General features: G+C 33.9%; 3 protein-coding genes across 4 annotated transcripts; all 3 read right to left on the reverse strand.

The window, feature by feature from the left end:
- Nucleotides 1-2,636: 2,636 nt before the first annotated feature.
- On the reverse strand, nucleotides 2,637-5,299 carry LOC120073771 (Tetratricopeptide repeat (TPR)-like superfamily protein). Its single transcript, XM_039026600.2, has 3 exons — nucleotides 3,906-5,299; nucleotides 3,159-3,469; nucleotides 2,637-3,063 (listed from the first exon to the last, which is right to left on the reverse strand). Exons 1-3 carry the CDS (start codon nucleotides 5,178-5,180, stop codon nucleotides 2,784-2,786), a joined length of 1,866 nt encoding a protein of 621 aa, XP_038882528.1. The 5' UTR covers nucleotides 5,181-5,299; the 3' UTR covers nucleotides 2,637-2,783.
- Nucleotides 5,300-6,300: 1,001 nt separating this feature from the next.
- Nucleotides 6,301-7,758, reverse strand: SYP112 (syntaxin of plants 112). Of its 2 annotated transcripts, none has more exons than XM_039027477.2 (2): nucleotides 7,396-7,758; nucleotides 6,301-7,321 (listed from the first exon to the last, which is right to left on the reverse strand). In XM_039027477.2, the coding sequence occupies exon 2, from the start codon at nucleotides 7,303-7,305 to the stop codon at nucleotides 6,397-6,399; it is 909 nt and encodes a 302-aa protein (XP_038883405.1). In that variant the 5' UTR covers nucleotides 7,306-7,321; nucleotides 7,396-7,758; the 3' UTR covers nucleotides 6,301-6,396. The 2 variants fall into 2 exon arrangements, with proteins under 2 accessions (XP_038883405.1, XP_038883404.1); XM_039027476.2 differs by having other exon boundaries at nucleotides 6,301-7,326.
- Nucleotides 7,759-9,232: 1,474 nt separating this feature from the next.
- On the reverse strand, nucleotides 9,233-12,011 carry LOC120074738 (alpha/beta-Hydrolases superfamily protein). The gene is made up of 4 exons (XM_039027961.2): nucleotides 11,166-12,011; nucleotides 10,972-11,074; nucleotides 9,931-10,100; nucleotides 9,233-9,808 (listed from the first exon to the last, which is right to left on the reverse strand). Exons 1-4 carry the CDS (start codon nucleotides 11,849-11,851, stop codon nucleotides 9,556-9,558), a joined length of 1,212 nt encoding a protein of 403 aa, XP_038883889.1. The 5' UTR covers nucleotides 11,852-12,011; the 3' UTR covers nucleotides 9,233-9,555.
- Between the last annotated feature and the right edge of the window lie 534 nt (nucleotides 12,012-12,545).

Genomic DNA, 12,545 nt, shown 5'->3' on the forward strand with positions numbered 1-12,545 from the left:
CAAATTTTCATATCCAAAGAAGAGAAGACGAGTTGTCAAGATCAAAAGCAAGAAAGAGAGAAAATAAAGGTCTTGTTCGAAATAAAGGTCTTGTTTGATTTATTTTATCATTTTGTTAATAGATCAAATGAGGTTTTAGGTCGTAAAATATTTATCGTTTTATTTGAAATGACTTTGTTCCATATGACTACTTTTGAGATCTCTAATTAGGGGTAAAAACAGTTCGGTTCGATTCGATTTTAAATTCGATTTTGTTCTTTAAATTAAGAATGGTTCAGTTTTTATTCGATTTTACTCTTATTTTTTTTAATATATATATATACATATATATATTTTTTCGAAATTGAAACTGAACCGAACTGAATTAATACGGTTTCAAAACTGCATTTTTCGGTTCGATTTTTGTGGTTTGAATGGTCAACCCTATCTCCAACGACAACCAATAGATGCATGAAGAATAGAAGAGAAGCAAGATATTCTCTCTTGGTTTAGTTAATCAAACAAATAATATTAAATTGGTATATTTTGTCTACTTAACAAGACATGTTCAAGAATTTTTCTAATATAACTGAAATATACTCACTTTGTTTACATTACAAATTTTTCTTCATAAATTAACATCAACAAATTTTATTATATTTTTAAAAATGGACACATAATAAATAAAACATGAATCTCGAAACTGCATGATTCAAATATATTTATTTATTTAAGCCTTGTAATATGTTATATCCGAATCTCATCGTCTTCTATTTGTTCTCATTTTCTTTTCTTTTTTTTTCTTTTTTTTCTTTTTTTTTCCCTGAGATAATAAAGATTATTCGAATCCAATCAACCAAATTGAGTTTTTTTAAAAAAAGGAAAGCCGCTGTTTGATTTGTCCCCAAATATAGAACTGTGGGCTAAAGTTAATGGGAAGAAATGGCCAAAGAAAAAAAATGCAAAGAGAAACAGCTTGGGCAGTGGGTGTGGACAGGGAGACCAATAATAATAATAATAATCCAACCACATAAAACCTTCCATGAATACTGCCTGCCCCCAGCACCTTCCATATTAATATATATATAATTCTCTGCCAAATCTTTTAATTAATCTTCATTAAATACTCTAATTCAGCTCACTGGAGAGAAATCCAAATTAATTATATTTAAGGTAATTATTTTAAATGATAAATTGATGAAATTATTTGTAAATAGACAAAGATAGAACATTTATTACTGAATGATTGATGAAAGTTATCAGTATCGTGGTCTATCTTTGATAGATAGAGATATTTTGCTATATTTATAAATAATTTATCAATTTTTTTAAATTTGAAAATACCTCTTATATTTACTAATAAGGAGGCTTTGTTTCTTAATTATATTTGTGTGATTATTGGTAAGGGGAATTGGGGAAAGATGGGAACATGTTGGTTGGTCCTTTCAAGGGTCAATTATTATGTAAGCTGATTTATTATTTTCTTTTTCTTTTGAATGGATTGGTATATTCCATTGGCACCTCCTCAATAGTCCATGCAAATCAATAAAGCAATCGCTACTATATATTTACAATCTTTTTTATTTTATAATTAGAAAAGTTGATTAATTTTATACTCTACTTCTAACCCTTTGTGAAAAATCTAAGATCACTCACTAAAATAGTTTTTTTTTTTTTTTTTAATTGTTGTTAGTAATACATAGTTATGTGACTTTGTGTTATGATTCTAGAGTTTAATTGTCAAATAAAATTTGAATCTGATTTGAAGTTAAACAAAGGTTGATGTAGACCTATATATATTTTAAACATGTGCATTTTTTTAATTGAACAATTAAAGGTGGAGATCAAACTATCAACCTTTAACTGATGTTTTATCGGTAGAAACATTATTCAAATTATAACTCCATGTATTTGCACTTTGTATTATGGTGTAGAAACATGGGGTGGATAATATATTTTTTCTTTGTAAAAGGTTTTAACGTGCCACTCACCCATACTTGTGTCGGAGTCCTACAAAATATAATTATTACTTATTTTAATTCTTTTAGAGAAAATAAGTATGAGAGTAAATTGAGCTAAGCTTATAAAAATAGTTTTTGAGTTTTGGGCTTATGTGTTGAGAGAATGGAGAAGAGTATGATAAATCCGAATATATTGAAAGATAAACAATAACAAAAATACGAGATAAGTTAAGGGTTCGAGATATTTGGATCCTCCCCTCTTGAGATATTCTCAAGTCCTAAATCATTCACCAAAATATTGCTTGTTTTCTCCCTTCTCTATCCTTTATATCCATAACCAAACTCCCCTAACAAACTACTTATCTAATTACTAATATACCCCTAATAACTCCTAATACTCAATCCTATTAGAGTAGGAGAAAAAAATCTTCTCATGATTTTTCACAAATGTGAAAGGTATTATTTAAGAAAAGACTCGAGATATAGCTTAGTTAAAGTTGAATTTGAGTAAAATTATGATATATAATTCCCTTAAGTTTTCTTTTATTTGTTTTATTATTGCTCTTGTTGGAAACTTGGAAGTTGGAATATGATTTAGATTTAGCTATATTGAAGTTCTCCCAACAAGAAATTTTCGTGAGTATATCTTAAAACTTTTCTTTTAGCAGAAGTATATCTTAAAAATTTGAAAAGACATTACATTGAAACACACTAAGATATCTATTTAATATTAACATAAACACACACAAAACCATGTTATAATACACATTTAAAGTGAGAATTGGATCATGCATGCATAAACAATCTTGGAAGTAACAAAAAAACATCCAAATTTTGCCCCCTCTACCAGTAATCTTTGCAAGAACAATTCCCATTTCTAAAATGGTGGAATCGAACTCTATCTCGCATTATAATCCCTCTACAATAGATCTGAGATATGAGCTTCGCAACTACATGACAATCTTCACAGACCCTTAGATTCTTGATAACTCGAATTGTCATTCCTGGTTTTGTATTGATCAATCCAAAAGCAATAGCCAACTTCTCACTATGTTGAGCCATTGCAGTCTCTTTCTCCTCATTCTCAAGATCAAGCAATAAATCTTTAGTTGAAGGTTCATAACTGTTAAAAGATGAGTATTAACAAAACATTAGATATATACACGGTTACTTATTAGCTTAAGTTTTTGGATTTAATTAATAGTGATTTAGAAGTACCCTTCGTCTCGTCGTAGCCTCTCTGCAATCTGTTTCAGTTTCAGATGAATCTTCTCCATCTGTGGATGATCTTGTTGCCCAGCAAGAAATTCATGAACAACGCCATTCACAGTTATTGAACTCTTTCCTGGGGGGATTGAGACTCCCAGATTCTTCATCTTCAACCTCACTTCAGCTGCTTCTTTCCATTTACCTTCTGCAGCAAAAATGGTAGCCAACTGAATGTACCGCCCGCTGTGATCAGAATCGACTTCCACCAGGTGGGCTCCGATTTGGCTACCCACCAGAAAATCTCTATGAATCCAACAGGCCTGAACGAGGAGGAAGGAGTAGTAAGCTTATGTAGATTCTCTACTTTTCTCTTTAATTTAAAACATAACTTAGTGCATACTATTTAAAACTTTAGTTACGGACATTATAATATCTTTAAGCTATAGTCTTTCAGTTTGTGGTTTTTAAATTTGGCTTATGGTAAGCTTATGTAGCTGGCATGATACTCATTACTCAGTGAGTTTATTCAAATTTAAGAGAATAAGATCACTGAATAGATTGAAGATTTTAGTTTCTCTAATAAATTTCTAAGAATAATCTTTTATGAAGTTGACAGAAATTCAACCTTTTCTCTTCTGGGTAAAGATTTTTTTTTTTCTCTCCTATGTGTACATTCCTAGTAACTCACTAAATATCATCCCTGAACATACATTTAGCCCATGATTTAACCAGTAAGCACATAAAATTTCACCCTACCTTTAGCAAAGCTCCCCATATTACAGCATTAGGTTTCATGGGCATCTTCTTGATCAACTCCTTCGCCTCATCCAGCAGCCCGGCTCGACCCAAAAGATCAACCATACACCCATAATGCTCGATAGATGGGATCAAATTATAGAGACTTGTCATGCTCTCGAATAACTCTTTTCCTTCTCCAACCAGCCCTGCATAGCTACAGGCCCTTAAAACTGCAGTGAAAGTAATGGAATTTGGTCTTATTCCTTCTCTCTGCATTCGGTTAAACCATTCCAGAGCTTCCACTCCAAGCCCATGAATGGCAAAGCCATCAATCATAGCCGTCCAAACATACACATCTTTCTGATCACTCTTCAGTTTCCCAAACACCCTCAAGGCTTCTTCCATATCCCCACATTTTAAGTACATATTCACAAGAGCACAGCCAATTACTCGATCGACATCGACTCCATTGTTGAGCACATAGAAATGGAGCCATCTTCCTTGATCCAACGCTCCAAGATTCGCACAAGCAGTGAGCAAACTCGCAATTGCAATACCATCAAGTTCAAATCCTGCATTCTGCATCTCATAACAAAGACTCAAAGCTTCTACGCTCTGTCCTGCCTCAACAAGCCCTGAAATCAACGACGTCCACGATACCACATTCTTCAATGGCATGTCCAAGAAAACCCCATAAGCCGTTTTTACATCCCCAGATTTGATATACCCATCAATCATTATGTTCCAAGAAACAACATCTCTTACAGGAATATTATCAAACAATTGGCGTGCATAATAAATGTCACCACACAAAGCGTAGACATGAAGCAGAGCATTCAAAGCAAAAACATCCGACCCAAATCCCAGTTTGATGACCAGCCCATGAATTTGAAGAGCCTCACCCATGGCGGACAAATTACGACAAGCTTTGAGCAAGAAAGGGAAAGTGTAGGAATTGTGCGGTACCGAAGAAGAAAGCATTTGCTGATACAAGAGAAATGCTAATTCTGGTTCCTTACTGTTAGAGTAAGCTCGTATAATGGCATTCCACATGAAAGTGTTGGGCCTGGTGATTCCATTGAAGACCCTTTGCGCGTAAGGCAAATCGCCAAAATGGGGTGAAGTGCAGAGGGTTAGAAGCTTGGTGGCTAATTTGGGCTCTGTTGCGGTCTCTGTTTTGATCATTTGAGCGTGAATTTCTTTCAGTTGCTTCATGTTTGAGCAGTTTTCGAGCAGAGACATGGTCTGAGCCCATGTTGATTGTAACGGAGAATCTGCTTTTAGAGTGAACATGAACGATGGTTCTTATGAACTATCGAAATATTAGTGCTCCTCTTGGAAATTCTGAATGGGATCATCATCCACTTTGTGTTTTGTTTGTGGCCTACAATTGTTTAACCAATTTCCACGATGGTAAATCTCTTTTTAAGAGTAGATTAATAAACTTGCATTTTTTATCCTTAGTTAAACTATAAGAATTATAGTCTAACATGTTTGAATCTTCACCCTATTATTATGATATTGATAAGCTAACATGAACGAAAAGATATTTACTACTTCATAATTAAATTGTTGCAATCGTAATTGTTAATTAGTCTTCTGGAAATGCCCACTTTCATATTACGATTGATTGATTGCTTTTACAATAAAGTAATGACGTAAAATAACTATAGAATATCTCCAAACCTAATTCCCAACATCAAATAATACTCAAACTATGACAATAATTAAATCTAGCTAAAACTATATACTAAACTTCACAAAAACTAGGTTCTCGTTAATATGAATATATCGTAACTAAGGTTTAAAATATTGATATCAACAGAAATATCGAGATCTTAATTTTACGAAAATTCGATATTGATGAATATTTTTGGAAAAATTTTAAAAACAAAAAATAATTTAAATTAGTAAATAAGCATTTTTATGATCTTTAAACAAGTTAAAAGGTCTATTTATATTAGATTTACATTACTGACAATTTGTTGTTTATTTTTTATGTTTCGTGGATTTTTCTACAATATAATCGAAATATCAATGCACCCCTCATGTCGATATCGAATCTATGAAAACATGGAAATATCGACATGTTGACGAAAATTTAATACTATGTACATCAGCTTTGCGATTAAAAGTTTGATCGCCCTCCCAATTTTTTGTAAAATAAAAAATGCAAACTATCATAATATTTATGAAATAGATTAATTGAAATCCTTCCTAGAATCAAAACTACTCTAAGTTTTAATGAAATTGAAAATTTAAATTAAATCCAAATTTTATCATAGATAGATTAATTTAGACTTATTATCTTCAATATTAGATGTTTGAATCTTTGAAGCCTACGTGTTGTTGGAAAAAAAAAAAGGTAAAACTCAACAAAAAGTTGAATTCCAGGTAAAGATAGGAATGATACATAGGAATGGACAAGAAGAAAAAGAAAAGGTTTCCATTACAAAATTCTCAATTTATGAGTTGAGGAAAGCTAAAAAAATAAAAAAAATAGAAAAATTCAACAAACCAACATTGAAACAATGCAAACAAGCAATATAAGAAAAATGATAGCCCAAACCCAATACACCCATTTCTTGTTCTTCCTCTTCATCTGGTTCGCATAGTAAAGGCTTCGAGTTCCGCCATTGATGAACTTCCCAGCTTTCGCTACATTCTCCTCTATGTCCTCCATCTTCTCCCCTTCACTCTCAACCAAAATCGCCATGTCCAAAAACACCTGATGAAGCTTATTCAAACTTCTCTGAATATCCATCACTGACTCGTGCCTGACTCGGTCCCCTAACTCAGTCTCCCTCAATGTCCCTTCAAACGTTTCCAATTTCAAACTCCCAGACATAATCTTCTCCACTTGTTCTTCACTGGGTTGTTCCCCATTTGCACCAAAATACCTTCTTCTTAGATCCTCCTTGTGATCTGCCACAACTTTTTCTCTCAACCCCTGAAATTCGTTCATCATTTCTCTCAATTTCACTCTCAGTCCCTTCGTGATTGAAGTTCTTGTCCGGTCCACCGCGGTTCCTTCGCCGTACGCGACGGACATCAGGCGGTTGGCGGTGTTGGATTGGTCGAGAGAGGCCAATTTTTCTTTGAGGATTCTTGCTCTGCGGAGGATTGAGACCATATCGGAGTCGATTCTGTCTCTTAATCCACGGAGAATTTTGGCGTTGTGGGTTGATTTCGCTTCTTGATTTAGTTTTTGAATGTCAACTAAGAGATTGGTTGTCTCTTCCATTTGGGTCTTGATTTCATCGACTTGTTCGAAAAACAGAGACAGGTTCTGTTCTTCCATCGGATTGAGTTCTTGGCCGCCAGATTCAATGTCGAAGCCGTCGCCGGCGGCGTCCCTCTGCGCCTGTTTCTTCAATTCCACATAACTTAAGAACGATTTCGTCATCAAATCGTTCATCTTCGCCGATTTGGGTCTGTTCTGCAAGATTCAAGAATGAATTAAAATGACCCAGAAAGAAATTGAAAAGAAAAGGGAAGAGAAAGGAACCTTGAATTGGTTGGTTCAGAAATTCAGAAGAAATTTGATCTCCGGCAGAGTTTTGAGCAGAGGGAGAAATTTGAATGTAGAATTTTTTTTAAAAAAATCGAGAGGTTTGTGGGTTTAAAAATGGAATTGGGAATTTGAAATTTGATTAAATTGAAGAAGTAGCCGTTGATCCATGGAAGACAGTTACTCCTCCATGATCGATCGGGCAGTTACGTTGGACGTGCAGGCGGCAGATAGATAAAACGTCGACGACATCGCCATGGTTAAATTTAATTTGAAATTAATTTAGTTAATTAATTGAATTTAATTAGAGAAATTATTTTAAATAACAAAATTATTGAAATGTTTATAAATAATAATAAAGTATTGCAGTTTTTTTTTAAAAATGTGATAGACTACATTTGTTTCTATCACAGACATAGATAAATATTAAAATTTTATTATATTTATAAATATTTTAATTTATTTTTTTATATTTTAAAACAGCTCAATGTGATTTATGAAGGTATTTTTTTCCCTTCCTTTTCCTGCATTAGGTTATGTTGTGATAGATAGCAAGGTTGGGTTGTTTCTAAAAGTTTAATGAAAATATATTTGATTAAAAAAGAAAGACTATCCAGAATCATTACCACTAGAGTAGGCTAACAGAATATTGTTTCTTTTCGAATTTATATTGTCTTTTTATAAAAATTACTTGAGTTTATGTTGTTAAGTATGAATTTACATGACTAAAATTACTTGTGTTTATATTATTCAGGGATCCATAAAGAGTAAATATTTAGAAATTATAATTGGATTTCGCTACAATTTCGTGGTGGTTAGGCACCTTCGACTATAAGTGACAAATGGAAATATTTTTTAAAAAATTTATGCATATTCCTATAGAGCTTGGGCCCACGCACAAACTCCTATCGAAAAGCTAGCCTCGAGGGCTTATGGGTCCGTGGGTACAGTTGAACAAGGTTCGTATAGATTCAATCAAAGGTCGAATTCACCTCCGAACGTCTTTAGGGATCCACATATTTTACAATGAGTGAGAAGTTGCGATTGCGAAAAGAAGTTTCAAGCTCTCTAATGCTTTGTGAAGTAAGCAAAATTTTAGTTTTCTTTAATTTTTAGGATTGGGTTATTTTGTATTGGCACATTTAAGATTGGAAAAACCTCTAAAAATTAGTCGTTGCAATTAGCTTATTATTGATTTTTTTTTTAAATGGTCTCTATTAGCATTTCCTTTATAAGTTGTAAAAAATACATTCACGATTTTTTCTTGCATGAAAATTATCACTATCGATTAATCAATTTCAATAAAAAAAAAATTGAATTTCTAAATTTCATATTTATAAAAAGTACTAGACCTAAATTTAGGAATTATTGAAAGTATTGGAATTAAAATCAAACAATTGAAACTACATAAACTAAAATGATATTTTAACCATGATTTTAATTGATGTTACTCATGTCAAAAACTTCCAACCACAAAGAAATGATTACAAGCCACTCACGGTTGAATTATACTTATGATGACAAAAACCACTTTTAATCCCTCAAAATCAATTCAATGTTTAATTTTATACTTTTAGTCGCATTTTTAATACCATTAAAATTGATCAGGAATGATTAAAAGTATTTTTCGAGTGATTTTAATTATTTTAGAATTACTCCCAAACTAGAATACTAAGTCTATATCAATTTTATATTAGACAACACGTAAACACTCATCGTAAAAAAGAAGAAAATGCCACAGCACTTTTTAGCTAATTGAAAGTATACTGTTTTAAATAGATAACAGTACTAAACCATGGAAATTTTGAGTTAAAACATGATTATATGGAAAACATTTATTTATTTGTCCATAGAAAGTGTAGATATTTTATTATATTCGAGTAACAATGACTTTTGTTTCTTTTTTCATTACTACTAAAAAGATACACTTGGAAAGTATTCTCTGAAATTGAGCAGTTTTCTTCACTCTATGTCTTCACAATTGTATCTGAAATCTATGTATCTATATATCAAGCTTTAGCTAATCCAATTATTATTCTAATGAAATGATCTCATTTCCTTCTAAATCTTCATCTAAACGCTCCCCCATCTGGATCCAAAATTATATAGTTCAGTACAGATGATCTTGCCATATGCACATTCACAATCCACAGCAACCTATGAAGAAAAAGATTCTATCAAGAACTTGTGAAGCTGTGATGCGTATATATCAGGGTATGTCCTGTAATGGTCAACATGCGGAGACGTTCTGAAGTTGTATGACAAAACCTTCCTTCCTGTCTTCTTCCTCTTCTCGATAAGTAGCTCGATTGACTCGGAAAGTACAACTTTATCTCCTGAACTGTACAGATAAAGCTCAGGATACGAAGGCTGGTTCTCTGTAAGAACTGAAACGATGTTGTTCAATCTCCTGCAAGGAAATGTTCACTTCTCAATAATTAATATGCAACCATATGATATGTACATGGCCATTCGATCATTCGATCCTCAAGCAAATATGTATCCATGACCGGAAATAATCAGAAAGCTTACTTATCGACGTCTGGCAACTTCAAAGCAACCGAGAAGAACTTCTCCAATGATGATAGGACAATGGTCTCCAACAGAAGAGGTCTCTTGTCTACTTCCTCTCCATTAACCATTGGAGATGCAGAAGAACTATTTTTCTTCAGAATGGCTGCAGAAAATCCAGCTGCCCAAACCTGCCAGTGTTTGTAGTAGAGATGAAATCAAATCTCTCTCTTCCACTATGAATGAGAATAAAATGGAAAGTAGAACAGATTGGATGAAAGCATGCTATCTAATTCAGATTGGATAAACGCCTGCTAATTATTATATTAGTGTTTTAATGCTTAAACAACCTAACTAGTTCTAGTTTTTTGCATACGCTTCAATAGTTCATGACAAGAAAAACAAATTTTGTGGTTCTGAAACCATTTAGAAGACTAAGAAGAAATGGGAGTTGAAATTTTTCAATGAGATCTTGGGCAAATACTAAATAATCATAATCAAGAAGAAAATTTCCAGGTACAATCTGATCTACACCATTTTGTAACTAAAGCAAGAAAGAAGAAACAGAGAGAACAAGAGAGGCATCAAAAGAATAGATTTAGATTGAGATTGAGATCATACGATATTTGAAGGGTAATAACCAGTTCTTTTGATATTTGGTCCTTGTTCGCTATCATGTCTCTTTATGAGCTTCCATTTCGAAGACCTTTTATAACTATTCCGTAGACATTCTCTTGTATAGTTGGAGTCCCTTTTTGGAGGAAGACTTCTCTCTTTTGTGGGATAGGTTTTTTTTTTATGTCCGTGCTTGTATTCTTTCATTTTTTTCCTCAATGAAAATGGTTGTTTATATCGAAAAAAAGGGTAATAACCAGTTCTTACTAAATTTTCACCTCTAAATCCTATGTTATCATGCAAACTTCCAAGATGAATAAAACTATAGTTCATAAACATGCAGATGTTTTTCCAACAGTTCAAGGAAAGCAGTAAACAGTTTAGAACTGATTTTCAGATCATTGGTGAATTGCTATTCCAAGATTCTTCAGACATCAGTTCACAAACCTGAGGATTCAACGGATCACCTCCTCCAGAATCAAAAATGCATCCTTTGATCTTCTTCAACAAATCTTTCCGCCCCTGCAAAATTTCAAGAATGGCCCCGTATCTGCAAAAACAGGAAAAAGGAACAAACATAATTCTAAGTTAAAATCACAAAAACAACTGCAATGAGATACCGATATCATAATTCAACCTACACAAACCAGCCCGTGTTGCTAAAAGCGTGAAAAATCAGGCATCGATCGTTATCACTTTCTTCCCCATCAGATAACCAAGAAATGAGTTCAACCGCCAAATCCGAAATCCGCTGCTCAACTTTCCGACTCAACGCGAACCAAAGAAACTCTCTCGGATCTACAACAAACGTCAAGGCGTTGATACCCCTCGCATTGTACCACTCCACGTACCTCCTCAGATGCTTAGTCTTTGACCCAAGCCAACCTAACAACACCACGGTCACCGTTCCCTTTTCGGCCCCCAAAACCCCCAGGTCGTTTCCAATTGCACTCTCTGAAGCGCGATTCCAAGTCCAAGCACTGCCGTTTGAGTCGGATAGAACTGAATTGGAGTAATCAGACGCGAATTGAGAGCCGAAGGATTGTAATGAGGGTAAAGAAGAAAGAAAATTAGAAGGGCTGGAACCAAGAGAAGATGCAGAAGATCCAAAGGACGAGGAGGAGCAGTGAGAAAGATTAAGTGAGAGTGAGATTTTGGAACCTAGGTACTTTCGAGAAGGAGAAAGATGGAAATAGGTTGATGATTGCCGGAAAATCGCGCTCCGATCCGATTCAGGAGATGAAACGAGGCGGGATGAAGGAATTGTTTTAGAGAAGAGGCGGCGATTAAGAACGCAGGGGCGAAATGCCCTAACTGGAGCTTCCATGGCGGCAATTCCGGCGACCACTTTGAGAAGATTGGGTAGAACTTCTCCAAATTTTCCGGCCAAAACCAAATCTAGTTTCTGAATTTTTGGCCGGAGTCGGAGAGGGATTTTTTACCCGGAAAAGCTGCGTCGTTGGAAGCCGAAGGGTTAATTTATTTATAATTTAATTACACGTTTAATCCGTAATAAAAAGGAAATTTGTACGGATTATCCAAAAATTAGGTCCAAAATGTCAAATGACCCATTTTTAAAAAGTAATGTCAATTGATCCTCTGCTGACATCATCGACATACCAAATTACGTAAATTGCCTTTACACCTGCCGCACGAGGTAAATCTCGCTCTTGTCTGATTAAACGCTCTCACTTGAAATTCCCTGGTTTCATGTTGATTTGACAAAATGCCACGACGAAAGCCTCAAATTAAATCAATAATACCTAAACACAATACAATGGTGATTTCTTTAAACTCAAAACTCTATTTCAAAGGTGATTACTTCTCTGGTTTTCAACGATGTTTTGTTGAACGAAGATTTTTCAAACGGGGATTTCTAAGATGAGGCTTTACCAGAAAGGAACAACTTTTTCAAAAAGGTGAATTATTTTGAGTATGTTTAATTATTTTTTATGTGTTATTTCTGGAAGGGTAGCATTACGAAATTTTGTATTGGAAGAGAATAAGAAAGAGGAAGAGTA

Source organism: Benincasa hispida, chromosome 3, assembly GCF_027475165.1.
Source record: "Benincasa hispida cultivar pf3 chromosome 3, pf3_genome.v1.1, whole genome shotgun sequence".
In the NCBI taxonomy this organism is placed as follows: Eukaryota; Viridiplantae; Streptophyta; class Magnoliopsida; order Cucurbitales; family Cucurbitaceae; genus Benincasa; species Benincasa hispida.

Bases quoted from the DNA above. Each gene is read 5' to 3' on its own strand.
- LOC120074738 (XM_039027961.2), bottom strand. From the start codon at position 11,851: ATGGAAGCTCCAGTTAGGGCATTTCGCCCCTGCGTTCTTAATCGCCGC. The intron at 10,101-10,971 runs GTTTGTGAACTG...AAACACTGGCAG, and splicing joins GTGATCCGTTGAATCCTCAG to GTTTGGGCAGCTGGATTTTC. The intron at 9,809-9,930 runs GTAAGCTTTCTG...ATTTCCTTGCAG, and splicing joins AAGTTGCCAGACGTCGATAA to GAGATTGAACAACATCGTTT.
- SYP112 (XM_039027477.2), bottom strand. From the start codon at position 7,305: ATGAACGATTTGATGACGAAATCGTTCTTAAGTTATGTGGAATTGAAG.
- LOC120073771 (XM_039026600.2), bottom strand. From the start codon at position 5,180: ATGTTCACTCTAAAAGCAGATTCTCCGTTACAATCAACATGGGCTCAG. The intron at 3,470-3,905 runs GTAGGGTGAAAT...CTCCTCGTTCAG, and splicing joins TATGGGGAGCTTTGCTAAAG to GCCTGTTGGATTCATAGAGA. The intron at 3,064-3,158 runs GTACTTCTAAAT...ATCTTTTAACAG, and splicing joins AGGCTACGACGAGACGAAGG to TTATGAACCTTCAACTAAAG.